The sequence below is a fragment of the Mytilus edulis genome, chromosome 1 (assembly GCF_963676685.1).
Source record: "Mytilus edulis chromosome 1, xbMytEdul2.2, whole genome shotgun sequence".
NCBI classification, from domain to species: domain Eukaryota; kingdom Metazoa; phylum Mollusca; class Bivalvia; order Mytilida; family Mytilidae; genus Mytilus; species Mytilus edulis.
In genome coordinates, this window is record NC_092344.1 from 124286820 (window position 1) to 124313554 (window position 26735).

At 33.8% G+C, this 26735-nt stretch overlaps 2 protein-coding genes across 13 annotated transcripts in view; both read left to right on the forward strand.

Moving 5' to 3' along the window:
• The first annotated feature begins 11886 nt into the window (after nt 1-11886).
• The window catches only part of LOC139518692 (cytosolic carboxypeptidase-like protein 5), a 39364-nt gene continuing 24515 nt past the window's right edge, over nt 11887-26735 (forward strand). For 11 of the 12 annotated variants that reach the window (XM_071310205.1, XM_071310178.1, XM_071310167.1 and 8 more), the window contains exons 1-9: nt 11887-12006; nt 16537-16670; nt 17151-17241; nt 17750-17921; nt 18249-18415; nt 20655-20835; nt 22015-23079; nt 23840-24009; nt 25189-25324. In XM_071310205.1, the coding sequence (XP_071166306.1) occupies nt 16571-16670; nt 17151-17241; nt 17750-17921; nt 18249-18415; nt 20655-20835; nt 22015-23079; nt 23840-24009; nt 25189-25324 (2082 nt within the window). In that variant the 5' untranslated portion in view covers nt 11887-12006; nt 16537-16570. The other variant, XM_071310171.1, reaches the window with a different exon arrangement.
• On the forward strand, nt 14983-16050 carry LOC139507212 (SCAN domain-containing protein 3-like). Its single transcript, XM_071295686.1, has one exon. The coding sequence runs from the start codon at nt 14983-14985 to the stop codon at nt 16048-16050; it is 1068 nt and encodes a 355-aa protein (XP_071151787.1).

The following is a 26735-nucleotide window of genomic DNA, read 5'->3' on the forward strand; positions in this document are numbered from 1 at the left end:
GAACAACCCAACGACACATGTGGGGTATACATTAATGGGACAGTAACCCAACAACAGATCTAATTAATATATCAATGTAACAACAACCCAACGACACATGTGGGGTATACATTTATGGGACAGTAACCCAACAAAACATGTGGGGTATACATTAATGGGACAGTAACCCAACAACAGATCTAATTAATATATCAAAGTAAGAACAACTCAACGACACATGTGGGGTATACATTTATGGGACAGTAACTCAACAAAACATATGGGGTATACATTAATGGGACAGTAACCCAACGACACATGTGGGGTATACATTAATGGGACAGTAACCCAACAACAGATCTAATGAATATATCAAAGTCAGAACAACCTAACAACACATGTGGGGTATACATTTATGGGATAGTAACCCAACAACAGATCTAATTAATATATCAATGTAACAACAACCCAACGACACATGTGGGGCATACATTAATGGGACAGTAACCCAACAACACATGTGGGGTAAACATTAATGGGACAGTAACCCAACAACAGATCTAATGAATATATCAAAGTAAGAACAACCCAACGACACATGTGGGGTATACATTAATGGGACAGTAACCCAACAACACATGTGGGGTATACATTAATGGGACAGTAACCCAACGACACCTGTGGGGTATACATTAATGGGACAGTAACCCAACAAAACATATGGGGTATACATTAATGGGACAATAACCCAACACCACATGTGGGGTATACATTAATGGGACAGTAACCCAACGACACATGTAGGGTATACATAAATGGGACAGTAACCCAACAAAACATGTGGGGTATACATTAATGGGACAGTAACCCAACAACAGATCTAATTAATATATCAATGTAACAACAACCCAACGACACATGTGGGGTATACATTAATGGGACAGTAACCCAACAACAGATCTAATGAATATATCAATGTAAGAACAACTCAACGACACATGTGGGGTATACATTAATGGGACAGAAACCCAACGACACATGTGGGGTATACATTAATGGGACAGTAACCCAACGACACATGTGGGGTATACATTAATGGGACAGTAACCCAACAACAGATCTAATTAATATATCAAAGTAAGAACAACCCAACGACACATGTGGGGTATACATTAATGGGACAGTAACCCAACAACAGATCTAATTAATATATCAATGTAACAACAACCCAACGACACATGTGGGGTATACATTTATGGGACAGTAACTCAACAACACATGTGGGGTATAGGGTATACATTAATGGGACAGTAACCCAACGACACATGTGGGGTATACATTAATGGGACAGTAACCCAACAACAGATCTAATGAATATATCAAAGTAAGAACAACCCAACAACACATGTGGGGTATACATTAATGGGATAGTAACCCAACAACAGATCTAATTAATATATCAATGTAACAACAACCCAACGACACATGTGGGGTATACATTAATGGGACAGTAGCCCAACAACACATGTGGGGTATACATTAATGGGACAGTAACCCAACAACAGATCTAATGAATATATCAAAGTAAGAACAACCCAACGACACATGTGGGGTATACATTAATGGGACAGTAACCCAACAACACATGTGGGGTATACATTAATTGGACAGTAACCCAACGACACCTGTGGGGTATACATTAATGGGACAGTAACCCAACAAAACATGTGGGGTATACATTAATGGGACAGTAACCCAACAACACATGTGGGGTATACATTAATGGGACAGTAACCCAACGACACATGTGGGGTATACATAAATGGGACAGTAACCCAACAAAACATGTGGGGTATACATTAATGAGACAGTAACCCAACAACAGATCTAATTAATATATCAATGTAACAACAACCCAACGACACATGTGGGGTATACATTAATGGGACAGTAACCCAACAACAGATCTAATGAATATATCAATGTAAGAACAACTCAACGACACATGTGGGGTATACATTAATGGGACAGTAACCCAACGACACATGTGGGGTATACATTAATGGGACAGTAACCCAACGTCAGATCTAATGAATATATAAAAGTAAGAACAACCCAACGACACATGTGGGGTATACATTAATGGGACAGTAACCCAACAATACATGTGGGGTATACATTAATGGGACAGTAACCAAACAACACATGTGGGGTATACATTAATGAGACAGTAACCCAACGACACATGTGGGGTATACATTAATGGGACAGTAACCCAACAAAACATGTGGGGTATACATTAATGGGACAGTAACCCAACAACAGATCTAATTAATATATCAATGTAACAACAACCCAACGACACATGTGGGGTATACATTAATGGGACAGTAACCCAACGACACATGTGGGGTATACATTAATGGGACAGTAACCCAACAACAGATCTAATTAATATATCAATGTAACAACAACCCAACGACACATGTGGGGTATACATTATTGAAACAGTAACCCAACGACACATGTGGGGTATACATTAATGGGACAATAACCCAACAACAGATCTAATTAATATATCAATGTAACAACAACCCAACGACACATGTGGGGTATACATTAATGGGACAGTAACCCAACGACAGATCTAATGAATATATCAAAGTAACAACAACCCAACGACACATGTGGGGTATACATTAATAGGACAGTAACCCAACAAAACATGTGGGGTATACATTAATGGGACAGTAACCCAACAAAACATGTGGGGTATACATTAATGGGACAGTAACCCAACAACACATTTGGGGTACACATTAATGGGACAGTAACCCAACGACAGATCTAATGAATACATGTATATCAAAGTAACAACAACCCAACGACACATGTGGGGTATACATTAATGGGACAGTAACCCAACGACAGATCTAATGAATATATCAATGTAAGAACAACACAACGACACATGTGGGGTATACATTAATGGGACAGGAACCCAACGACACATGTGGGGTATACATTAATGGGACAGTAACCCAACAACAGATCTAATTAATATATCAATGTAACAACAACCCAACGACACATGTGGGGTATACATTAATGGGACAGTAACCCAACAACACATGTGGGGTATACATTAATTGGACAGTAACCCAACAACAGATCTAATGAATATATCAAAGTAACAACAACCCAACGACACATGTGGGGTATACATTAATGGGACAGTAACCCAACGACAGATCTAATTAATATATCAATGTAAGAACAACCCAACGACACATGTGGGGTATACATTAATGGGACAGTAACCCAACGACACATGTGGGGTATAGGGTATACATTAATGGGACAGTAACCCAACGACACATGTGGGGCATTGCCAAGAATCTGTCCGGTTTAAGGGAGATAACTCAATTTGATAACAATTATTTGTATCGACAAGGACGATAATACATCCTCGCTCCACATGGGGTTACTAGATAATTTGACAATTGCGATAAGACGCACATTTAAGGGGTTGAACACCCGCTGGTCTGTAAGATAACTTCAGTGAAAACCAATACCAGATGTTATCGCTAAAATAATTTTGATTCATGTTTTCTAATTTTTGGTTCAATTTGTAAAATTAATTGAAGGCCGGAGTTCCGATCTTTGTTGAAACCGGGGACTACTGAATTAGTTTCTTAGTCCTAGTTGAAACATTAAAACGGCGCAAGATGTTTGACCCAAATTGGTAAATGAAAAATGCATATAAATAAATTATATTTTTTTTATTCAAAATGGATTGATCATCAAACTGACTGAAATGTATTTGAAATTTTAGTTCAAGTAACACAATTGGCCGAAATGTCGTTGTCTTACGAGTCTTTTTTTTTTATGTGTATATATATAACAGGTACCTTGAGAATTCGGTTCATTGACAGTTAATAATGATTAAATGTACACTCACTTTGAGCATGGAAGTAATATTACTTCTATGCTTTGAGTGAGGATAACAGCACAATTCCGCGAGTTCTGATTTGTTTTTCGTAAATTCTTTTGTTATAAATGAGGCCGTTAGTTTTCTCAATTAAATAATTCCATATTTTTTTTAATGTTGGGGCCTTTTATATCAGACCAGAGACATATAGTACAATATTATATGTCTCTGATCAGACTATACGTACGGTATGTTTTTTCCTCAATGTTGAAGACCGTACGTTTGTCTATAATAGTTGGATACGACCACCTATACCAAGTCAGGAATATGACAGTTGTTACATGTATCCATTTGTTTGATGTGTTTTATCATTTGATATTGCCATTTGATTACGGACTTTTCGTTTTGAATTTTCCTCGGAGTTCAGCATTTTTGTGATTTTACTTTTTTTGTTTGAACTTTGGTGGACAGTTGTCTTATTGGCAATCGTATCACATTTTTTTTGTTTTCATATGTATGTTCGATGTGTACTGGTAGATAACTTATCTTCAAATCGGTACTTTAGATCTTTTGTATTCTGTAGATAAGTTTCATGCCCAATGTACAGGGAAGCATTTTCCTACTAATTTTAAGAGTTTGGTCTTGTGTTGTGCTTTTATACCACAGATAAATTTGAGCACTCACAAACATTTTTAACCCCGCCGAATGCCACGGTTTCTAGTTTTGTTTTATAAAGTCAGGAACAAATTATTTGTTATTATGAGGTTGTCGTTTCTTGTTATCCACAAGAGAAAATATGACACAGAAATTTTTGTTAGTCTTATGTGTGTGTGTGGTTTTTTTCAATTTTTTTTATATGTTACGGAGTTTTGTGTGACGTTCTTTTCGCTAAATTATATATAGTTATAACATTATTGTATTGAATACCCCCCCCCCCCCCCCTCCTTTTGCGTTAAAGACCCATTGGTGACTATGGGTTGTTTTCTGCTCTTTTGTCGGGTTGTTGCCTCTTTTTATAAATCATTTCCTGTTTCCATTTTCAATTCTATTGAAGTTATAAAGCTACTATACGATATGGGTTAAGATAATTGATAAAAGCCATACAGTAACTTATACGGTTGCACGAAGATAGTGAGAAAGCATCATTTCAAAAGCAGATTCTACATTTTGTTTGTATCTACGTTATGACAATTAACACACTTAAATCATGTCTGAAAATAAAATCTCGGAAATGTCATATTTGTTGACCCTTTCCTGTTTTTAATAAAATAATACAAGATTCCAGCATCGTTTCCACCATATATCCACCTTGAGTATCCACAGGTATATAGCGTTAATTGTCATACAAGTACCTGTTCAAAGCTAACAATCTTTATCGTTTTGTGAAGAAATTATTGACTTTTTATTTAAAATTGTTTCGGTTCAATGATATTTTAATTCAGTTGAAGAGCTTGGGATAAAATAAAATGACAAGGCAATTCTATAAACAGCAGTTTATTTTCATTTTATACAAGAATACTGTTGTATTTAGATATATATGTTAGTTTCGATTATTTTAGTCATCAACAAGTTTCCTTTTGACGGCGAATGTAAATTTATATCATCATAATATGGTAAAACGTGTCTTAAAAGGGGTTAACTTTCTAATGTATTGTGCGCACACATTATTCGTATATTTAGTTTTAAGAAATTAATAACAGAAACTTGGTTTTGAAGAACAATCTATTATCTGATTTTAACTTGCCGTATCAAGTGGTCGAATTCAGTGGTGTATTATATATGCTGTTTTATGCATGCACTGGTAAAGTGCGACGAAATGGAATTGTTCTCCTTTATGATTGTGTATTCAAATCGTGAGAAAATAGCCTTAAAAAGGTTATACAAGTATTGTTACGAAAAAGAGTCAAAAGGACCAGTTAAAATGCAACTAGTCACTGGGGGAGTTGTCTCATTGACAATCTGCCATCATACAGCTACTGCTGAACTCTTTTTTTTTTTTACCAAATATGAATAGAAACTATTTAATCCTATTAATTACAAAAAAATGTGATTGTGTATTGATAAAACACTCAGTTGAACGTGCATAAATCTATTTAATACAATACGTTAACTTTTATATTACGATTGCATATTCTCATACTTTATTTAATATCGGTTATAAGCACGTGATAACAAACACAAACAAAAACTTTTAATATATAATTAACTTCAATAATAAAAACGTGAATTTCATATTATTTATTGTTTTTTAATTCCTTCAGCCCTAAACCAAGTTAATACAAAACGTCGTTTACACTATATCACATGAATTATTATGTCTCAGCATGACTGTATAAACAAGATTGTGTAACAGGCTACTATCTGTTTACACAAACAATGTATCCTGTTGTCAAATAGAAATTGATAGAATAAAAACTTAAAATCGCCTACTTTTAAATCAAATTTGGTGCAAGGAGACAATAACCAATTTAAAAATAAACTACACCACATTAAACTATAACTTTTCATCTTTCTCTTGGTCACAACAGCCAAGGAATGTCATCAGTAAAAGTATTTTATTTATTTTTTCAAAGCTGACCACTTTCCCTAAAAATGGCATTTTCTGTAAGAATAACGGCAAATGTAAGCAATTTGACATCACTGTATGAAAAATCTAAATTTGTTGCATCAAGTTTAAACATTATTTTTAAATAATTTATATCATTAAAAAGAAGACACATTAAGGATTCTGGTGATCACAACAGCTAAGAAAACAACCGGGAAGAAAATTTACTATCGTCTTATAAAGATTATTTTCCATATAACTTCTATATAACGATTATCTCCATGTAGGGTATCTGAATTCACGCATGCGCAATGTCGACCGGACTGATTCTTGACAATGGTATACATTAATGGGACAGTAACCCAACAACAGATCTAATTAATATATCAATGTAAGAACAACCCAACGACACATGTGGGGTATTCATTAATGGGACAGTAACCCAACAAAACATGTGGGGTATACATTAATGGGACAGTAACCCAACAACACATGTGGGGTATACATTAATGGGACAGTAACCCAACGACACATGTGGGGTATACATTAATGGGACAGTAACCCAACAACAGATCTAATGAATATATCAATGGAAGAACAACCCAACGACACATGTGGGGTATGCATTAATATATAAAATATATATTTGTTTAGGGGCAAGTTGAAGGCCGCCTCCGGGTGCGGGAATTTCTCGCTACATTGAAGACCTGTTGGTGACCTTCTGCTGTTGTTTTTTTCTAAGGTCGGGTTGTTGTCTCTTTGGCACATTTCCCATTTCCATTCTCAATTTTATTAATGGGACAGTAACCCAACAACAGATCTAATGAATATATCAAGGTAAGAACAACCCAACGACACATGTGGGGTATACATTAATGGGGAAGCAACCCAACGACAGATCTAAGGAATATATCAATGTAACAACTACCTAACGACACATGTGGGGTATACATTAATGGGGTAGCAACCCAACGACAGATCTAATGAATATATCAATGTAAGAACAACCCAACGACACATGTGGGGTATACATTAATGGGACAGTAACCCAACGACAGATCTAATGAATATATCAATGTAAGAACAACCCAATGACATGTGGGGCATACTTTAATGGGACAGTAACCCAACGACACATGTGGGGTATACATTAATGGGACAGTAACCCAAGGACACATGTGGGGTATGCATTAATGGGACAGGAACCCAACGACACATGTGGGGTATACATTAATGGGACAGTTACCCAAGAACAGATGTGGGGTATATATAAATGGGACAGCATTCAAATGACGTGCAAGGCATTCATTAATTGGACAGCAACACAACTACACATGTGAGCCAACATCAATAGGACAGGAACCCAAAGACACATGTTTGACAAACATCAATTGGCCAGTAACCCAACGACAGATCTAATAAATACATCAATGGTAAAACTGTTTACATACCAAAGACAGAAATTGGGTATACACCAATTGAACAGCAACCCTACGACATATGTTGGCAAACATCAATGGTATAGCAACTTAACGACACACGTGAGGTATACAGCAATGGGACAGCTAGCAAACAACAAATGTTTGGTATACATCAATAGGTCAGCGATCTAACAACACATGTTGTATTGACATCAAGGGGACAGCAAACCAAATGACAGATACACGGTAAGCATCAATTGGACAACAATACAACGACAGATCTGGGTATACATTAATTGGAAACACTTCCCGGTTGAATGGTTTTACACTAGTCATTTTTTGGGCCCTTTGTATCTTGATGTTGTGAACCATTTTGAAGACCGTATTTGGACCTATAATTGTTTACTTTTATAAATTGTGACTTGGATGGAAAGTTGTCTCATTGGCACATACCACATCTTCTTACATCTATCTAACATTGATATAAAAGTCATCTAAGTATCGATAAAAACAATTTCCAAAGATCGTCTAACAGTGATACAATAATTTGATTCAAAGGATCGTTAAGTTTACATGGATGATATATAACACGTGGATTAAATACGATCGGATCAAAAATATATGAATGGCCTCTGAAAGGACAGTTGTAAAGATGTAAAACCCATTTTGGGTTTAACAAATTTCTACGGAAAGTCTGTATAACTGTTTGAAGAATTGTGTTGTTATAAGAGCCCAACACAATCATCTTTTATTTTAAATTTCGGCAATGTTCTAAAATCAATTCAATATATAAATGTAGTTCCTTGACATGAACATGTACATACTTGTACTTGCCATAACTGTACGGTCGATTTCTATCCCAGTCGAAGCTCAATTATGAATCAATTATCTCATTGCCTTAAAAAATGAATATTCGAAATACATGATAAGCTTTATTTGTTTATTATAATGTATTCTGTTCTTTTCCCATGGCTTAAGTGCCATTTCGATAAATTAGATCAAAATAATTTACAGTTCAAAATGATTTATTCACACTGGTAGTATAATTTAGTTGGTGCCTTATTCAGTGGCGGATCCAGACTGACTTTTCATAAAAAGGGGGCTCCCGTCATGCTTCAGTGATTCCCTATATAATGAACAACCCCCCCCCCCCCCCCCCCCCCCCCCCAGGCCCCCTGGATCCGCCTGTAGTATTTCATGCATTTTAAATGTCATTACTACATATACTTTGTTGTAGTTAAAGTTAGTTTCCATGTAGTCGATAGTACTTAACGACGCTTTCAGAACTATTGCCAATTTGGCTATATCGTGATGGTTAGTTCACTGTTGTGGACGTCGGAGTGTCCTATCACTACTACAAGAAAGCAGGTGTACGTGGTATAATTGCCAATGAGACAACTCTCCACTAGCTAGAGATCAAATGACATAGAAATTAACAACTATATATATAAAAAAAAGAATATGTGGTATGATTGCCAACGAAACAACCCTCCACATGAGACCAAAATGACACACATTAACAACTTTAGGTCACCGCACATACCGCATAGCCAGCTATAAAAGGCCACGAAATGACAACGAAAAACAATTCAAACGAGAAAACTAACGGCTAATTTATGTACAAAAAAATAACGAAAAACAAATAGGAAGCACATAAACAAACGACAACCACTGAATTACAGTCTCCTGATTTGGGACACGCACATTCATAGAAAATGTGCGGGGTTAAACATGTAAGCGGAATCCCAACCCACCCCTAACCCGGGACAGTGGTATAACAGTGCAACATAAGAACGAACTATAAAAATCAGTTCAAAAAGGCTTAACTCATCAGATGGATAAAAATACAAGTGGACATGGACGGGAACTTGTACATCCCAACAACAAAAAGACACTAGGTACAGATCTGAGGGTACTCGCAGTTAACTGACAGCTAGTTCAAAGTCTCTTAAAAGTAAAACATCTAATAAAAAATCATGCATCTATATCAGACTAAATTATCGGTCCGTACGCATCCAACATCTAATGAATTTCGTGTAAAGACGTCATAAACAGCCAGAGAAAACATGACCTTGTGCAATGCCAAGATACAGGTATCGACAGATTGTAGATCCATGAATGTGTATATTTTATATAAATAACATACAAGTAATTATGGTGGCCGGATGCGGCCAAACGCAAAAAGGCGAAAAGGCGAAATGGCCGCATCCGGCCACCATAAGTAATATTTAGTTTGATTTTAATTAACTGATAACAAAATCAATATGTATACCAATACAAACATCTTATTACAGTGTTGAATTGGTAACCTTTTAGAATACGTTTTATTTACAGGATCGACAAGTTTACCAAGATCGTTTTTAAATTTTCGGGCAAGGTTAACAACATTTCCGTAAATATGAGGATGTGCTATCCCGTTAGAAATAAGTTTTCTACAGGTACAACTAAACTTCAAAACCAAATCTTTATATCTATGGAAACATTAAGTAAAGGTTTTAAGTAATTTGTGTTAACGAAATCCCTGGCCTAATAATTTACCAGTAATAAATAGATTACGATCATTAAAATAAATTGTAATAAAACGTCACAACAGACACGGCATAGCGAACGAGCATAAAATTACAATAACAAGTATGATATTCAAGGGGGCACAATTAATGCCCATAGGGATATCTACAACCTGTCGATAAACTTTGTTGCCGAAACGTACATGAATATTATCGAGGAGAAAATTTACAACTTCAATCATCTCATCACACCTCCAGTAAGTATATCGATCTAGCATATTTTCCTTTCTCATTTGAGAAGAAGGCTTTGAATGAGTTGCAGCAAATATATTTGCATTCATATTTAGTAAACTACCATTTATTTGAATAGGTTCACCGCATAGTTCACTGTACGGACTTCAACAATAAGCAAAGTCCATACCGCAGTAGTCAGCTAGTCTATAATTAAAAGGCCCCAAAATGACAAATGTAAAACAATTTCAACTATTGGCTAATTTATGTAAAAAAATAAACGAAAAACAAATATGTAACACAGCAACAATCGACAACCACTGAATTACAGACTCCTGACTTAGTACCACAGGTTCTTGTCTCAGAAAAAAATATCCTATATAGGCCTACCTGTTTGTAGTATTTCATGTAACCCGACTAAGAATAAATGTTCTTATCTTATCTTATCTACCTTAACATAACATATAGACAAGTACCATTATGAATGCTTGGGACAGGCACATACATGCAGAATGTGGCTGGCCGGGTTAAACATGCTGGTTAGCGGAATCCCATGATATTCCCGGTAGTTCAGATCCTCTGTTAATCCTTGCAATTCTCATTTACAATTCAAATTTAATTCTCTATAAGGGAGCTACCATTTGATTTTTATGGGGGGGCTAGGATGAAATTTGAAAAAAATAGGCAGGACAGGAGTTTTGAGTAAAAAAAAAGGCAGGATGAGACACTTGCAAAAAAAAAAGTCAGGACGACAATTTAGGTAAAAAAAGTCAGGATAAACTAAAAAAAAAAAGGCAGGACCGAACAGAGTGAAAAATAAAAAGGCAGGACAGAGATTACAGCTAAAAAAAAAGGCAGGACAAAATTTTTCATCCTAGCCCCCCCATAAAAATCAAATGGTAGCTCCCTAAGATTTCTACTGGATTAAGATGCAAAAAAAAAATATTTTTATTAAAAAAAAATTGAACACCAACATGACCAATGACCAGAGAGAGACATGGTTGATTCGTTTAGAATTTTGTCTCTTGTTCAATATTGCTGATTCTGTCCAAAGGATCAATGGAACGACGCTGCTCAAGCATAAAATAATCGAGAAGTATATTTCGTCTATGTTATGTCCCAGTGCGGCTATACTAATCTTTATTCTAATCCAAATGTGTACTAATCAAATCAAGTAACACGGGTATGATAAAGTACGGGAAAAGGTACGTAACTCCTTCATAAATCTCGTCATGTGACTAAAACTTTTAACCAATTATATTTGAAATTTTATGTCACATGGACAGCAACCACCATAGTTTACAACATGTCTGACCATGGAATAAATTTGATCTTCTTATCCAACGAAACAATGGGAGATTTGTTTATTTAGCAAACAGAAAATTTTGTCACGTAAGGAAGCATCATCAGAAATTTGTTTCTCGGCGGGTGACAATTAAGAATGAAAATAATGTTTTGAAATGATTTTAAAGTGAAATTGATTGAATCAGTGACTGTCCGATAGACTGTCCTGCAACTTTATCATTACAAAGCCATGCCAAATTATAAACATATCATTAGGTTAGCTGATCCCCGATCCCTTATTTTTATATGCAGTTTTCTGGATAGTAAATTCTTTCCTGACAACATGGACAATGAAAAAGTTCCAATCTTTACTACCCTTGGACTTGACCACAGGCACGTTCTGTCAATGGTATTAAAATATGGGCCATGGGGGAAAAATAAGGTCCATGTGTATAAAAATAACAAATTTTATTTTTATATTTGATAACTGTCATCTGATCGTGAACTTCCGTTATCGGTTACATGCATGTCTTTGCAGTTGTCTTCTCCGCCTGTCTCAGTAATAAGTCAACTAGAAGCGACAAAAAGAATAAACTTAGCGACAAGAAGACTATTTAGCGACAAGAAAACTTTTAAAAAAATATTGGTAAAATAAAAAATGCATTGACATTTTTATTTTTACATTTTAAGGGAAAACATAAGGGAAGTTATAAAGTTATTTTCCTTTGTTTATTATTATATTGAAAGATATAGAAATTCCCCTGTCATATTATGATATTAATTTTTACATGTACTTTATATTTATTTTAATTTCTTTTTAACACTCTCCTTGTCCATGTTGTCTCAAATATGATGAACTGACTGCATGCAAAATGCATTATTCATGAATCAATGTCCAGAAAAGAAAATGTTATAAAAACATGACTTTTTGTTTTTTGTATAGACTTATAATTATTAAACAATACTTATCATGTGTGCAGTAGTTTAAAGTTGATTGAAGACTAAAGGTAATTAAAGACATTTGTTTAGTTTTCAACAGGTGTTCACTATTTACAATTTTTGTATATATTCTGGTGCGTGTAATTGTAGTCTGACGTGTGTTCAAAGTTATAGATGTTAATTGGATTTTATTGAAGCAATACAACAAGGGACACACGTCCTTTACTCCAACCATGGTTCTAATTTGTTCATCCTTAAGTGTGATTATGCTTCTATGAAAAGAAGCAATTCCTACAAGAAAATAATCAGTTAGATCGAAAAAAATCCTGGCCAATCTCTTGGAACCATAAATAAAGCAATAACAGAATGCATAGGTACCTATCCTATTAAGATAGTAACCGACTCTGAACATCAGCCACATGACTCAATATATGTTTAGCATGTAGCAAAGTATTGTATAAATAATAAAAAAATCCTTTGAACAAACAAAATATTGCTGATGATATTTGCAAACTGTCATTAATATTAATTCTGCCAAACATCCTTTTTTGGAAGAAATTGTCCAGACCACAGGCAAACCACCAAGTGTTATCTTGACTCATTTACTCATACCTTTGACTTGGCTGAAAACAGAACATGCATGATCTCAAACATATTTTATCTAATAAAAAGTATACAATCCCTTTCTTCTTCACAAATTTCTTCATCTATCAATATATTAAAAAAAAAAATCACGTTATTACTGCCCGAATATTAAAATATAAATGTCAATGAATGTTTTTTTAATACATTTATTTTAATAATATTTTTTTGAAGTTTTCTTATCGCTTAATAGTCTTCTTGACACTAAATTGATTTTTGACGCTTGTCGCTAATTAGCGAGACCCTTCACCGCTGATACTTGATATCTTTTAAATCTATATAAATTATCTACACAACTTTCCAGGCCATCCAAGTACATGTATGTCAACCATAATCATATTGTCTTAATTTAACAGGGAGATAAACGTTACCAGTTGGATGTGAGAACATAAGATAATTACTGTCAGACCAAATGATAAACATGATAAAATACAGAAACATACACCTGGGTGAATCTTTTTTCTTAATTCCTATAAACTCAAAACATTTCTATGTCCCTATAGTTGATGGTACATGTATACTTCTGGCTGTTTCAGAATGCAAACTGGCAGTGTTCTCCCCAGGACGTAAAAGCACTACATGTGTTACGCTGGTGCTATAGTTTTCTTCCATGTTGCTATCTTGTATGATTTTATTATAGAAAGTATATAGGGGTCATCATGGTGCTTCATTTTTTGGGGAAAACCAGAGCTATGTTAATTTCCATGGTGCTATTTAAAAACACTGAAAATTGTTGTCTTGAAAAAATATTCTGAATGTTTACGTCAATCATGTCAATACCTAAATTGAAGGAAACTGTATGGCCTTCAATAATGAGAATAATCTACACCATATGGTCGGTGATAAAAGGCCCCAACATAAAAAAAATGAAACAATGCAATGGTGAAAAACTTAACCTCTAATTTATAAAAAATCAATTAACGATAAACAAATATGATAGACATAAACCACAACAACAACCACTGAACTACAGGCTCCTAACTTGGGACAGGAAAGTAAAGAATGTGTTAGGGTTAAAAGTGTTTTTAAGTGCTCAACCCTCCCCTAACCTGGGCCAGTGGTATAATACAGTGGTGTGACAACACAACAAAAGCTGCTCTCATTGAACTTTCCTAGAATGTTCATGGTTAGAAAGTTGTTATAGTATATATATGTTACAGGCATTTTCTAAATTTAGGCATTTTCTAAAATGCCTAAAGTTGACAGGCATTTTGTAAAATGCCTATAAAACCCTAGTCATTTTGTAAAATGCCTGAAAATTTTAATGAAAAATACACAAAATGCCTGGTCTGTTTCAGGCAAATTGTGTAAACATGCAATACACGAATTAGATGATAGAAACATATTGTAAAGCTACAAAAAAGTATTGATTAAAATAAATTTAAGATTATTCTTTATAAATCTAGCCTGCAGGTTAAGTTTTTATGTTTTACTAGTTTTAGTGTCTATAATTAGAATAACGGACGTGAATTTACGGCCAATATTATCAAAGAACTGAAAGACATGTGGACAGATTGTACAATAGTTCATGGAAAACCTCGACATCCTCAATCACAAGGAAGTGTTGAAAGAGGAAATGCAGATATCAAAGACATGCTTGTTATCTGGATGAGAGAGAACAACAGTAAAAAGTGGAATATAGGGTTGAAATTTGTTCAGTTTGAAAAAAACAACAGTCATCATTCTGGTATTAACAGATCACCATACAAGGCAATGTTTGGCTGTGATGCTAAGATAGGACTATCGTCATCATCACTACCTCAAGAGATTCTTGGTTCTTTACAGACTGAGGAAGATCTGATTCAGCATTTTCAAAGCTCTGATAAGCCAGATGAGATAAGCAATGACAGGCCAAATGAGTTAAGCTCTGATAAGCTAAACGAACTTGACGAGGAAAACCAGATAAATGCAGCATTAAATCTATCTGAAACTCAGGAAACAGAATTAGATGTTCATATGTGTGCCGTGTGTGAAAATCTATGTTTTTCGAATATCCAGTGTTTGACTTGTGCGCAGTACGTACATGAGCTGTGTTCAAAAGGAAACATATCTGATACTATTACTTGTCACCTATGTTCAAACGAAGAGGTCATCAGAAATGAGAGAAGGCATGCATCAGACTCAATGACAAAACAAGCTGTCAGGATGAGAAATCTATCGGAAAGAGTTTTAACAGAGGTGGATGTTGGAGCAAATGTATTAATTGCAATTCCCCATGTGGATCGAGGGAAAGGCGACCCGCGTAACCTTATGGCTGTTGTTACTGGAAAGGAAGAGCATGGTTATAAACTTGGAATTAAAGATGGAATACTACGTGGGCTTTACACCAGGAATCAGTTTGAACTATCTGACAGTAATTTTATTGCTATTCATTGTGTAAATTATAATAATGAAATATCCTTTAGAAAAGCTGTCAGTAAAGTTTCTTTGTGTGATGGTCAGGGTTACACAAAATGTGGCTGTAGTGCTAGTGGTAAGACTAGATGTAACACTAAACGTTGGCTTTGCAAAAAGTCAGGACAAATGTGTAACAGTCGCTGTCATCCAAACATTACATGTATCAACAAATAATTGTCATCTTCAGTGTTTATGTAAATGATTGATTTAATTAAAATTATAAAACTTTTACTGTTTAAATAACATGCAATATTTAATGATAGAATAAAATTATTTATTTGATATTTCTAGTCGTTAAAATTTGTATTCCATTTAATTTTAGTCTTTTAGGCATTTTGTAAAATGCCTTACAATTTTTTCAGGCATTTTATAAAATGCCTGAAAAAAATAGTCAATTTGTAAAATGCCTAAATCATCCAGGCATTTTAGAAAATGCCTAAAAATTTCAGTCATTTTACAAAATGCCTAAATTTAGAAAAAGCCTGTAACATATATACATGATAGATAAGTACATAATTTCTTGACTTTCTACGTATAGAGACAAATAAATAATTATTTTATTGACTTTTTAAAAAATTTTAAGCTTCAAATATTTATCTACTTTGCTTGCTTGTTTGTTTGAATAAAAAACTTTTATCAAACTATTTTTATTTTGATCAGGAATGTTTGGTTAAGGAGATGAGAGTTAAGAATTATGGAATTTAGAGTGGGAAACCTCCTTTTTACATCAAAGTTTGACTCAGGAAATTTGACTAAAGTTGAGAAAGTGAGCCGGGATGAAGAGGAGGATGCACGTAAGTTGTAAAAGATAAAAAATAGAAATCAGGTGGAAAACAAAGCAAAATTTTCAGTTTACTTGTACATTTTGTACATAAAAGAATAAACTATAGAATTTTAGTGTATCACCCAAACTTAGTTTTATGAAAGTAAGAGACCTTTTAACCATGTAACATGAATATATTACTTTAAAACTTGAAAAGAGAGCTTTAAACTAGTGGTTTGAATAAAATCATTTGTAAAGAAATGTCAGATTTTATGTTACGTAATAATTTCCTGAAGACATTCATTGACATTAACACTCAAATAGCAATGAATAGATTATATACATTCTTATAAATTTTAATATATTATGTAATTTCAATGTGTTTTTTTTTTCTTTTTTCGCTCATTTTTTCTTAGACTTTTGAACTGAAAGATTCTGTCTATTCTATGTACCATGCATAAATTATATAAAAAGGTCAAATTATAAAATGTTTTAAAACTGCTTTTTACAGCCAGTTATTACCCAGAGGTGAAGCCAGACTATGAATACAATGTTTGGACCAAACCAGATTGTGGAGGGACAGAATTTGAAAATGGAAATAGGTAAATTTTGTAAGGGTTAGAATTATGACAAATAAAAAGTAGGTGATGCAACAACAAATATAAATTTTATAATACAACTCCTGACTGCTTTCAGTCGTCCTACTATATGAAGTACATGATGTACGTTGTACTTACATAGTGTTGTTGATTTGGAAGCGCTGATTAGCCACACCAATGTATAAACTTTCATTCTAATATCATAACTTCTTTCGCTTTGTAAACAACACCATGAGAAAATTCTTGATATCTCTTTACTCAGCGCAGATTCAGAGACTATCAGCAAATTCTATGCCAATTAACTTGAAGCATCTTCCATTACATGAACCCTCCAAATTCAGATAATATTGCATTAAATGGAGCTTTGAAGTTGGAGTTGTTTTTTGTATGTTCCAATTAATAATGAACATATTTTCAAAAATAATGGCAAGAATGTTATGTGAACAATACAGCCACACGTCTTATAGTTTTTATCATTGTTTTCTGAAATTTCATCTTCAATATTTTATAGATCCTGGTTCTACTTCGGAATACGAGGATGGAGTCCAAACAGAGTTATCAAAATCAATATAATGAACCTTAACAGACAGGGTAAACTGTACAGCCAGGGTCATACACCATTCACTAAAACTCTGCCAGGACGTCCACGATGGGAAAGACTAAGGGATAGACCATCATTTGAGGTAGGTTAACACTAAGTTCACTCTCATGTTCCGATAGATGACTTAACTTTTTTCTTTCAAAAGAATTAATTAATTGGTTACTTCATGTATTTTCTATAACAAATGCTATGTGTACAGTGAATGTGTCCACCATTGCTGATTGTTTTGATATTATTTTGCAGACCATCATTCTATGTTATATACGAATGTTTTACATCATAGACACATATTTTGTACTTTTCCGGATATATTTGATTTTCATTACATAATTTTACATATAGATTTTTAAATTGTATTGACATGAAAAAGCATTATGTCCACACTTTTTAATTTAATTTTTTTTTCCAGACTGTAGATGGGCAGTTCATTCTGTCCTTCACCTTCAGGTTTCCAGATGTTAAAGGAGCAATTACTTATTTTGCCTTCTGTTATCCATGGTCTTATACAGAATGTTGTGAAAAGTTAAATGAATTGGACAGGAAATATGCTGCCTGCAAAAATATAAACTCTAACAGGTACCAGTAAAATATAAACTCTAACAGGTACCAGTAAAATATAAACTCTAACAGGTACCAGTAAAATATAAACTCTAACAGGTACCATTAACAGGCCCGTAGCCAGGAATTTCCAAAGGGTGGTTATTTGGCCTCAAAAACTCTACTTTAACAGTCACAATTCTAACAGAATGTTGACTTTAACAGTCATTATTTGTTTTCAAAGGGGGGTCGTCCAAACTCCCCTGACTACGGGTATGAGTAAAATATTAACTCTAACAGGTACCAGTAAAATATTAACTCTAACAGGTACCAGTAAAATATTAACTCTAACAGGTACCAGTAAAATATTAATTATAACAGGTACATTTTTTTTACCAGTAAAATGCTAATTTTAACAGGTACTTGTAAAATGTTTATTCCACCCGGTACCAATGAGTAGGGCCACAATTAAAAATATTTCAGTTTGCCCAAACCCGACCCATGATGACTGGGTGTGGGTAGGTAGGTAGGCAAATTCTTTTTTTTTTTTTTTTTTATCAGAATTTGCATGAAAATATTAAAAGATCTTAAAACAGTACATATTTTTTTTCCGTCAAACCTTTGTAGAGAAAACCAAAAGCCATGAATTTAAAACCTCTATAAATAAATTAGTCTACTATATGATTTGTATCCTGAGATGTTTGTAACACTGACAATTGCTAGCTGTGTAAAAGGGCTGGTGGATTTATGAAGTGATTTTCAACAGTGCTATCAACACGATGTTTGTGTAAAAAAAATATCAGCTGATTATGTAATGATTAAATTTGTTTGCAGTTTTTAAATCTTATTTCTATTAAAATAGATTAAATGTCCTAAAATATTTATATGAATTATTATCTACCATCCTTAGTTTGTGTCTTTTTTATGTTTTGAAAACAAATTTGTATTTACATTATCACACAGGTAAACTAATTTGGCTATAAATAGATCAAAGCATGTGCTGTAGAATCTCCAAACTAAAAACGTATTTGTTATAACTTTATTTCTTTAAAAAATCAAGTTTAAATTTTTGAAAATAATCATTATTGATAAAATATAATTGCATAAAGTTAACGTTTTCTGAAGACTATTTATTTTTAGGTCATGGTTCTAGAGGCTTCCTCACAAATTTGTATAAAAATCCAATATGGCGTCCATAACATGTTTTTACTTTTGCACATGTGAAAAAAATATTTCTGTCAAAAGTCAGATTTCTCTTGTCAAAAGGGATTTATATTGCAATAAATTATTCAGAGGGAGTTACATTCAGTTAAGTTTATATTTCTGATTCTGTGAACAATTATAGTTTTATCAAATTCTCCCAAACAGCAACGTACTGATCTTGTCTAATGAGACTTGCAAATTTGAACTATTTGAATAAAAGGGCATCTAATTTACATGATAAAGAAAGATTATAATTAAAGACAACAATTTATCAAGAAATAATTCTTTTTTATTCAGTAAAAACTAAATCTTCTTGCAAGATTGTAAATTCGCAACTTCCGGATCCATTTCCTGTCAGAATAACATTGAAAATATTCGATTGCACATGGTTTTGAACAAATCTACCTGATAACACGATGAAATTAACATTGAGCATATAGGTAAGGGTTTGGTAGTACAGACAACTACAGCGTTAAAAAAACTGTGCCACTTCACATGTTTTACTTTACGTTCGTTAAATCAGAAGATAAAAACAGAGAACATCGAATATCGATTAACTGCGTCTTTTATACGCTTTCTTTTAATCTTATTCACAGTTACTTTCAAATGCAAAGACGACAAACATTAAGTTTTGTACGATGACGGAGCGGACCAAAAAAAAATCTGAAAAAAAAATTCTTCAAAAAAACGTCAAAAAAAGAATTTGAGTCGGCGGGTTTATTTTGGGTCGGTCGCGTTTGGGCAAACATACAATCTTTTTATTTTGGCCTAGTTAAGTGAACTTGTAAAATCTTAAGTTGGACAGGAAGTTTATCTTAAAATTAAAAGAACATAGTACACTGCATTGTAAAAAATCTAATTGCAAAAAACACAGGTAGGAACTTTTATAGCTAGCAATGCTGTATGTGTATTGCTCATTGCTGAAGGCTGTACAGTGACCAATAGTAACATCTATGTCTTTTGGTCTCTGATTGAGAGTTATTTTGTTGACAATCATGCCACATCTCCTTATTTTTGTAAGAATTACAAAAAGTATTTTAGTTCACAAAATAATAGATTTTTTAAAATTTTGCAGCAATCCAGATGCTTTGTACTACCATCGAGAGGCCATATGTTATTCACTAGACAAGCTACGCATAGAACTAATAACCATATCTTCGTGTAAGGGAATAATGGACGAAGAAGAACCAAGGTTTGATGAAAACTTATTTCCTGACAAGGAAACTAAAAGATGTAAAAAGTTTAGGGGTAAACGGGTAAGTTTGTGATTGATATTTTCAATTTTGTATTCAGGCCACAACCCACAATCAAATTCCTCTATTAGTTCTTTATTATGTTTTGTCTCATTAAAGTCTTTTTGTCAAATCTTTTGTGTGTATAAAGTACAGTTCTAGTCAAAAAATATATTCAACATTCAGAAACATTGCACTCCGGCATATTTAAAAATTTAGCCAATACACATCCATACTGTTATGGACAAGTCAAGAGATGTTCTAAAAACTATAAATATTACCTTTGTAACCTGATTTTTGTGACAAAAATGTTGGTTATTGATTTGGGGATGTACTGTGGGTGGCTGGGTGGTTGGTTTGCCGGGTAGCCATGTGGTTGGGTGGCAGCCAAATGTTGTCTACTCATGAACCGTTCAACCAAAGCTTTTATTAGTTTTAAAATTTTAATATGTTAAAAAATCGAGGTCAAGTCTGATATTGAAGATTTTCACTTTCACCGTTCATCAGTTATGGTTCTTGTGATATTGAAAAATGCCAGGACACGAATAAATATGAATAAATCTGGTTTGCTGTAGATCTGACTGCCTCTTGTTGCACCATTAATTGTGGTCTCAAGCCTTCAGGCACCTGTCCAAATTAACCAGAAAAGCTCTAGATAGTATGTTAAGTATTTTCTTACTCATTTATTCAACAAGGTAATCAAACATTTTAAAGTAACTTTTAGAACCATAGAACTTTGAATTTTTTATTCATATAAACAGGTGACAAGATACAGTTCCATTGACTATAGTCTTTACTTGGAACATTATGTTGTCTGTTTCATCAGAGACTAAGTGATTTACCCCTACCATATGGAAGACATGATATTCAATTTCTTATCTTTCAGCTGAAAAAAGTTTCAATTAAATCAGATATGTTATTCTTTCCTTTTATTAAATATTCACTTAAATATGTTAAAGACCGTCATAATTAAAAAATATAAAAACAAATATTTCTGTTATTGGGTTTTAAAAAAAATGAAACTAGTACACGTAGCAGTTGCATCCTCACAAAACTCCATTGTTTATTTTTATTTAAAGGTTTACCAGTTAACTAGTAGAGTTCACTCTGGAGAAATTCTATTATTGATTTCTATATTTAGGTTTACATGTTAACTAGTAGAGTTCTCCCTGGAGAAGTTCTATTATTGATTTCTATTTTTAGGTTTACATGTTAACTAGTAGAGTTCACCCTGGAGAAACTCCAGCAAGTTTTGTATTCAATGGATTTCTAGAATTCATTTTACGAGAAAATGATCCACGTGCCAAAATGTTGAGAAGAGACTATGTGTTCAAACTTATTCCTCTTCTGAATCCTGACGGAGTTCAGAGGGGTCACTACAGAACTGATCAAAGGGGAGTTAATCTAAATCGTCTTTATCTTGATCCTAGTTTTAGTCTTCATCCCACAATTTATGCATCAAAAAGTGTTTTAGCTTATCATCATGTCAGAAATCGTGTTGTCCCAGAGGATGATAATCTCAATCTAAGCATTAAATTTCCAGGAGGCTTTGTATTAAATTCTAGTCCTGAACCTCCCCCAAAATCAAAACCTCCGCTGCCGCAGCATGACGGTGGAGGGGAGATAAACAAGAACAATAATAAAACCACTGGTGTGACGCTGAAATATGGTGCTAATAAAATAACTAAATCAGAAAAACCTGTCAGAAAAGGAAATGTTGATATATACTCATTACAACCAAAAGAGAATTCGTGGGTAACCTCCAGTGAAGTTCATGATGGAGGATTAATACCAGCTAAGGTATCAGTGGAACCGTTAGATTTTTCTACGTTATCTCGTGGTGATACTCTGACACAAAACGACTTTAATGGTGCAGATAGTATACACTTATCTTCATCTTGTAGTAGTGTGATGAGTAACAAAGGGGAGAGAAAAATAGATAGTGAGTTACGACTTAGATTATCTGAGTTAAACATGTCTGATGATTGTCGGGGGAAAATGAGTATGATGTCAATGAGTGTTGGTTTATTGGATTCTGACATTGAGGATAATAACGATGAACATCTGGGTAATGAAGGTTCGGAAGATGATGATTTTAGAGCCGAATATTCATTTGGAAATAATAATTGTCCGCATTTAAGTGATCCACGTTTAAAAGATATTCCTCCACATCATAGTGGAATTGCATTTTATGTGGATTTACATGGACATGCTTCTAAAAGAGGATGCTTTATTTATGGAAATTATTTTGAAGTAGAAGATACTCAGGTAAGGTTATTAATATTCAAAGCAAGTTTTTAACCATTAGCATTATATACATGACGTAACTAGATGTTATTCACAAACTGATTGTGATGCTTTCTCTACTAGCTATACATTGCTATAGGGAATTGATAATATGTCGTGCATATCTCTGTGCTTCAGAACGTATGTTTATTGTCAGATTATTTGATAGGCTTCAGGACAGGGGCAATAATGGTGCTTCAATTCCACAGGCACTTGTCAAAACAAATTTACCCATTTAAATACCATATATATATCTATAACATTGAGATATATAAATACTTTTTCAAAAACAGGTGACTATATGCTATTTTTTACCTCTTGTGGTCGAAAAAAATAATTTTTACTGGTTGCCTAGTGTTGATTGGGGATTCAAAAGTTCAGCAAGAGGCTAGCAATTGAAAATTTCAAACTGAAATCCCAATCCTGAGTGATTGAACAGATATTTGATTGGACATTCTAATTTTAGAACAAACAAACATACCCTAAAATAAAAAAAAAATGGATGGATTATGCAACAATTAATAACCTAAATGACAATGGCAAAATGAATGACTTGAGTGTTGAGAATCCTTAGTTGTGTCATACAATATCCCATTGAACATGTTGAATGACATGGGTTTGTGAATGTGGAAATTAAATCAATGAATTGGGTTTGTGTTGTTGTTATTGCATCATCACACAAAAATCTAGCTTTATCTGTTGCTTTGAACATTGTATCACTATGCTTACTGATTTATTACAGGTAGAAAATATGTTATATCCTAAGTTGATATCTATGAACACTGCCCATTTTGATTTCACTGGCTGTAATTTTACTGAAAAGAATATGTATACCAAAGATAAAAGGGACGGTATGTCCAAGGAAGGAAGTGGTCGAGTGGCAATATACAAATCTATTGGAATTATACACAGGTAATAATCAGGTGGCAATATACAAATCTATTGGTATTATACACAGGTAAGACTCATGTGGCTATATACAAATCTATTGGTATTATACACAGGTAAGACTCGTGTGGCTATATACAAATCTATTGGTATTATACACAGGTAAGACTCATGTGGCTATATACAAATCTATTGGTATTATACACAGGTAAGACTCATGTGGCTATATACAAATCTATTGGTATTATACACAGGTAAGACTCATGTGGCTATATACAAATCTATTGGTATTATACACAGGTAAGACTCATGTGGCTATATACAAATCTATTGGTATTATACATGGGTAAGAATCATGTGGTGATTTACAAATCTATTGGTATTATACACAGGTAAGAATCATGTGAAAATATACAAATTTATTGGTTTAATACACAGGTAAGAATCATGTGGCGATATACAAATCTATTGGCATTATTTACAGGTAAGATTAATGTGGTGATATGGGAATCTATTGGTATTATACACAGGTAATTATAAGAATCCTGCGTCAATATATACACAAGGCAGGGTCATGTGACAATAAACATCTTTACATTTAGCTATTGACATTATTGACAGATAAGTTCAAAACCTCATGGGACCGACTTGATATCTAAATGTTCCAAGTCTGATCACTACCTTTTTTCATACACAAAATATAGTGCATTGATCATAACATTCTATACATCGATGAACATTTCCAGAAATTTATTGATGTAATATAAATATGTTCAGATATTGAAGGCACTAAATGATGTTTCACTTTTAAATTTGAAATTACATATACAACTTTTACCAAGCAAGGTGCAGGAATCTAATATCTGTTCTAGAAATATACATTATGTCATTGTTAACCTCATCTTTAAAAATCAGAGTTATCTTTCTTTGTCTAGAATAGTTGATAATCAACAACCAATGAAATATTTAATGTTACTTCCCACTGATAAATTAAGCAATTTTTACCGTTCAGTGCTTTCAAGCACTTTGATTAATATTACTTATTTATTTTAAGATAACATAAATTGATATTTATTTAAGAGTCAACAGTATGCACCTTTTTTCACATTAAGCAGATGACAATCTTTAACTGTTTATTATGTATTGTGTCAAATATGGTTGACATGCTCAGATTCCACAATATAGAGATGATTTACTTTTCAGTTATACTCTGGAGTGTAACTATAACACCGGTAGAATGGTGAATCCAGTACCACCAGCTCATGGTGATGAAGGAAGAGCAACACCTCCTCCAATGGCAGGATTCCCACCCAAATATACACAAGCTCATTTTGAAGAGGTAGGTTTACTCAAATCATCCAATACCTTAAGCCCATGGTGATGAGGGAAGAGCCACACTGAACAGCAAGCTACAAAGGGCCCCAAAAATTACTAGTGTAAAACCATTTAAATGGGAAAACCAATGGTCTAACCTTTATTATAGATAAAAAAAAACAATAAACACGTTTGAACCACATCAACAAACGATAACTACAACTACTGAACATCAGATTCCTGACTGAAGACAGGTGCAAACAATTGCAGCCAGTGAGTTTTGATGGTACCAAACTTTCACCCTTATCTGTGTAACATCACAACATGAAAAGACACACTATAAAATAACAATCAAAAGACATAAACATTAGTGACGTACATACACTGATTGAATATATTTGATCTATGATACAATGCAAATACAAAATCAATGCTCATTTATGATTTTTATGCAATTTATGATTTCACACAACTTCTGAATTTTATGAATCCTATCAGTCATGTCAGTTATTGGAAAACTTTTCTGAATTTGATGAATCCTATTAGTTATTGGAAAACTTTTCTGAATTTGATGAATCCTATTAGGGCTATTCCAGTAAAATTTACCTAGGAGGGGCGGAACGCCGACGATATTTTTTTCCATAGGTGGGGGGTTATCAACATAATTGTATTCTGGAGGGTGGTGGTCCCGATTTAAATTCATTTCTGTTGGTGGGGGGTTTCTCAATGATAGGTTAAACATATTGTTCCCCCTGTTATGAAGGATTCTCATGAAAAGGTCATCCGACTGCAAATAAAGTTGGCAGACCACTAATTTTAAGCGTCCGTTTGTGTTCTTGTCAAACCAGTGATCGGGAAGGACGTGCCCCCTGCGCCTATAGCGCATATTGACAAGAAATGGCGCATACAGTGACAAATGTAAGCGCCCACGTGGCGAACGATACTTTTCACTTCGTTTCGAAACGTTTAGATATCGTCAAATGAATTTCCGATCGTGTTCCATGCCGCCATGTGTGTGTACACAACTGTGTAATGTTCCTCCAATAATAGGAGCACCTATATATTTTTGGGACGTCTCGGATGTTTACCTATGATAATAGAACCATGCGATTTCACGTCTCGGGTGTTTTCCTATTGTAATAATAAAACCATGCGGTCTAACTGATAACCCGAAAATAGTAATTAACCATCATTCATGATATATATTTTTTTTATAAACAACTTTAAATTTGTTAAATTTGGCTAGTACAGACGATATTTAGCCCTTATAATAATCTCATTTAGTTTAGCTTGCTATTATTTCGATTGAAGAACCCCAAAGACTTTTTAGGAATATAGTTTTTGTCTTCATAAAAGACGCTTAACTGTCCTTGTCATTTTTTGGTCTTTGGCTCATTTTGACATTTTGTAAACATGACTTCTTCAGCGATTTGTTG